Source organism: Macadamia integrifolia, unplaced genomic scaffold (genome assembly GCF_013358625.1).
Source record: "Macadamia integrifolia cultivar HAES 741 unplaced genomic scaffold, SCU_Mint_v3 scaffold367, whole genome shotgun sequence".
NCBI classification, from domain to species: domain Eukaryota; kingdom Viridiplantae; phylum Streptophyta; class Magnoliopsida; order Proteales; family Proteaceae; genus Macadamia; species Macadamia integrifolia.
The window spans coordinates 61,436-66,465 of record NW_024869711.1 but is presented as its reverse complement, the minus strand read 5'-3'; the positions used below and the strand labels follow the sequence as shown (position 1 = coordinate 66,465).

At 36.8% G+C, this 5,030-nt stretch overlaps 1 protein-coding gene across 1 annotated transcript; it reads right to left on the bottom strand.

Moving 5' to 3' along the window:
• Window positions 1-2,434: 2,434 nt before the first annotated feature.
• Window positions 2,435-4,447, bottom strand: LOC122068271 (rust resistance kinase Lr10-like). Its single transcript, XM_042632147.1, has 2 exons — window positions 4,253-4,447; window positions 2,435-3,990 (listed from the first exon to the last, which is right to left on the bottom strand). Exons 1-2 carry the CDS (start codon window positions 4,296-4,298, stop codon window positions 2,780-2,782), a joined length of 1,257 nt encoding a protein of 418 aa, XP_042488081.1. The 5' UTR covers window positions 4,299-4,447; the 3' UTR covers window positions 2,435-2,779.
• Window positions 4,448-5,030: the final 583 nt, after the last annotated feature.

Below are 5,030 nucleotides of genomic sequence, written 5' to 3'. Positions count from 1 at the left end.
CCACACCTTTCAACATACCTCTTCTGAGATACCCAAAATTTATTTGCACTTCTATCTCTAAGGATTTCCATGCCAAGGATCTTCTTTACAGTATCGTGATCCTTCATCTTAAATTTAGTATTGAATAAAGACTTCAAAGAGACTATATCATGCTTATTTTTTGTAGTAATGAGCATGCCATCAACATAAAGCATCAACAGAATAATAAAACTATCACTTGACACTTTATCATACACACAAAAGTCATACTCACTTCTTATGTAGCCAATCTGCACCATGTAGGAAGCAAAGCACTTGTAATACTGCCTAAGAGATTGCTCAAGACCATTAAACGACCTAATAAGAAGACAAACATGTTATTCTTTGCAGTACCAAGATCCTTCATCTTAAATTTAGCACTCAACAAAGACTTCAAAGAGATTATATCATGCTTATTTTTTGTAGTAATGAGCATGTTATCAACATAAAGCATCAAAGAATAATAGAATTATCACTTGACACTTTAAAATACACACAAAAGTCATACACTTCTTGTGTAGCCAATTTGCACCATGTAGGAATCAAAACACTTGTAATGCTGCCTAGGAGATTGCTTAAGACCATTAAACGACCTAATAAGAAGACAAACATGATATTCTTTTCCTTGCACCTTGAAACTTTAGGTTGCTCAATGTAAATCTGTTGATTCAAGTTACCATGAAGAAACTCTGTATTCACATCAAGTTGTTCAAGCTCTAAATCACACATGATTGTCAAAGCAAGTAGTACCCGAATTGAAGTACGTTTTACCATTGGAGAGAATATTTCACTATCACAAGTAACCCACTTGATCCATCTTCCATAGAGAAAGAAAATCAGCTCCTGGATGAGTTGATTTGTACCACAAGATGGAGAAAATCAAATGGAGTCAACAAGGGAAACTAAATTGGCTTAAATTTGGTGATAAAAATACTGATTATTTTCATACATCAACAATTCAAAGAAGAGCTAGAAATCATATTGTTTAGTTGGAAGCTGACAATAGATGGATAACTGAGCCCCAAAAAGATTCATGATCACATTGTTAGCTTCTATTTAATCTATTCTCCTCTTCAATTCCTCTAGATTTCAAAAATTGATGAGGATTTTTTCAAATCACTTCACCGGTAGCTCCATCTAGATGGGCTCTTTACTAGCTAGATAGGATATGCAACTTCTTGTCATTCAAATGGAGCGCTTTGAGTTTCTTGGTAGTGATGGCATTTCCCCTATTTTCTTTAAAAAATATTGTGATTTAGCTGAAATGCAACTTGAAAGTTTTGAACTTTTTTAGATTTGAAGTAGCAATTTGTCTGACCAAGTCAACCCAAAACTTCATCAATCAATTTGAAGGAAAATCGGTTAATCGGTCAAATGCCAGATGAAAATGGGGATTGTCTCTCCTTTAAATTCCTTGAATTTATCGGGTAACTTGCTTTATGATGACATACCCCTTTCCAATACCCAAACTTAAGCCATTCAAAGATTTGACTTTGAAGAATAATATGTTAATTGGCATAATTTCTTCAATCTTATCCAAACTTAAGCTATTCAAAGATTTGACTTTGAAGAATTATATGTTAATTGGCACAATTTCTCCAATCTTATCGCAACTACCAAATCTAAAATTTTCTGAATCCAAACCCAAGGAGTTCCTCAGAGCTGTGACATAGTCAATTTTTCTACAAAACCCTGTTGGAAGAGATGTGTTTCCCACCTTGTTACACCAGGATTGCTATAGGAAGAATATGGGTTGTATGATAAGATAGCAACTGGACATAGGGGAAACACTCCCTGAGTGATTCTCTTGCCAAGTATTTCACTTTGGAACTTATTAGAACTGGAACTGCCAAGAAAGCTACCCGCTCTATCAAATATGCATTTAATCAAATAGGGAAAAGAAAGCTACCTGCCTGCATGTGTCCACTCCTAGGCACAAGCGGGCTCGAAAAGGCTGCACTGCCTCACACCATGCACTGAGGATGCTTCCGTACAGTCTCCCATTAGTCTGCATGCACTGTGCAAGAGAATAGCTTTCTCTTGCCCAACTAAGCTCTCCACATTAGCTAGCAGTGCAAGGTTTCTGTTTGGCAGAATCCCTGCTGCTGGATGCCTGCTCTTTATGCTTGCACTTGAATATAAGAGAGCCCACACGAAAAAATGAAGGCAGGAGTAATCAGATTCAGGAAAGCGTGACTCTAAGAGTAGCAGGAAATGAGAGACTAGATTTACGAATGTCGCGACTCTTCCTCAGATGATATCAAGGATGTTGTGAATGTACTTGAAAAATCTAAACCTAGTGTCAACAAGTATAAATATCTTTTAGGGTACGCCTTGTAAGTGTTTTGGTTTACATAAAATATTTGAGAGGACTTGAACAAGTAGGCACTTACTAATACTTCATTTATTTCATTCTTCAAATCTGAATTTTGCAAATGGTTACAAGCTAGTATTCAAAGATAATAAAAGACTTCCAACTGTAATCTAAAACTCAATTGAAATTAAACTCCAAACCAAAATCTAGATAGACTTTAATAAAACCAAATAGGGAAATACTAATAACTTTATCTAATCCTAATAAAAAAAGAAATAATAAAATTACAAAATAACTCAAATTAAGTTCCTGTATCCTAGCTCCTGGGGAACCCAAAGATCAATTGGATCCTAGATCTGGTTCATCTCCATAGGGAAACGGGTTTGGACCGACACATGGAAGTGTTCCTTTATCATACCCAAGATTGGTTCTAAATATGAACATCCTCTAAAAATCTGAGGTAGAAGATTGTCGTTCTTTTGAGAGAGAGGAGTCCGACTCAGAAATGCTGAGAGTGAAATTTGGTGTAGCAGAGACTAGATGTTGAAATGGGTTTGGAGGAGACTTAATTTCACTTCCTTCCTCCAACATTCTCACCACATTGCTCATTAGAGGTCTTGAATCTGGCAAGTATTGAACACACCACAAAGCCACCATTGCCATCCTCTCTGCCTTCTCTCTATGTTCCTCTTCAATCCCAAATTTTTCCAAAAGTTCACTTAGCTTCCCTTTCCCAAACATCTCCCATGTCCATCTTGGTAGCCAATACTCTGGCTCACTAAGATTAGAATTCAGGTTTTTTCTCCTACCCAAAATCTCAAATAGAAGCATGCCAAAGCTATACACATCACATTTACTAGTTACAGGGTATGGCATGTACATCTCCGGTGCAGCGTAACCTGGTGTCCCTCTACAATCTGTCATGGTTATATGGGTACTATCTCTGTTAGAAAGCTTAGCCAATCCAAAATCCGCGACCTTGGGAAATAGTGCAGGACCAAGGAGGACATTCCCTGGCTTTATATCGTAGTGAATTATTCTCTTCTGACATTCTTCATGTAAGTATGCAATCCCTTTTGCTGTCCCACGTGCTATTACATGGAGCTTCTCCCATTCAATTCTCTGGTTCCTGTCGAATAATAAACTATCAAGGGATCCCTTCTCCATGTACTCATAGACAAGAGCTTGCACTGAGGAATCAAAGCAGAAACCATAGAGTCTAACAAAATTGACATGGTTTGTTATACCAATTGTGCTAACTTCTGCCATGAACTGCTCTTTAGCTTGCTTGTATGAAGCTTTGTTAAGGAGTTTGATTGCCACTGGTACCCCATTTGGGAACTCACCTTTATAGACAACTCCAAAGCCACCAGATCCCAATCTTGTTTTGTAATGCTGACTGAAACCAGATAACTGTTGAGCTGAGAACATGATGGGCTTCTCCTTGGCAATATTACTGAAAAATCTCTTCATTGTTGCTTCAATTTGTGGGTCTGGAACAACAGAGGATTCTTGTGGTGTTGAATTTGACATGGGTCTTCTACTAGTGCCAATTTCAAAATGGGCAAATGGCCTAGCTCCTTGTGTAGCCTTGTTCAAGTATCTGATAACTACAATTACTACCACGACAGTTGCCACAGTGCCAACAACGCCAGCAACTGCATGAAAAAAAAAAAACGACTAGCCATCACTCTTACAATTATAAGTTCAGGAATTCAATTCAAATGCTTGATCATAAGAATAGGGTTATTTGTTGGATCAATTCAGTCGCCAACAACTTGATTATTATTATTATTTTTTTTTAATTTTATTTTTATGAACGAACTAATAAGTAGATTGCTTTTAGACAATAATAAATAGAAGAAAAAAAATTTGCTTACAAGGAGTTCTTATTGAAACCATGAATCTAATTCATCTTACCTATAGTAGCAACGATGAACCCTGTAGTCATGCTCTCGATAGACATATCTTCGTAGTTAGATTGTTGACAAGAAAATCAAGGAGGAAGAAGCAAGGAGGATGATGAGCCAAGTCCAATTATCACACTAACTCAAAGAAGTTAAGAAAAAGAAGAATAGAGATAAAAGCTATATAATGATTGGGGTGTGATGAAGCAGAAGAAACAAAGAAGAAAGGATAAGGTCTTGTAGTTTTATATAGTTATTTGCTTTGTTATCTTCTAATTATTTGGAGAAAATTTTCCTGAACACAAATAGGGAATTTATGTTGTAATAAAATCTACAAAGTCCGGTGTTTTATCAACCTTCTAGCGGGGTCAGGACTCAAACGTGGGTTCAGTCAAGCAGGCCAGGGTCTGGCTGACCCAAGTCTGCAATTGCTCATATCTGTTGTGCTTCTTTTAAGGGCTGATTCGGGCTTGTCCATTTTTATGTAATAATGGAAGGTGCTGTTTCTGAACATTACAAGACAAATCTAAATCGTGTATATATATATATATATTTGTGCTAACGAAGGTTCGGCCTGGACTAAATCGTATATTTTTATTTTTTTTTAAATGTATATTGTTTGGTCCTACTTAAAGTTGGGAAAGTGCATAGTAATGTTATAGAATAAGATGTGTTACAATGAAAAATTTTCCTAGGCTTCTCATACGTCCTGCATAGAAGAACAATAGGCGAGAATGAGCACTAGACTGTTTCGGCGGGAGACTCTCAAATGCCTAAGTCAGATAAACTCT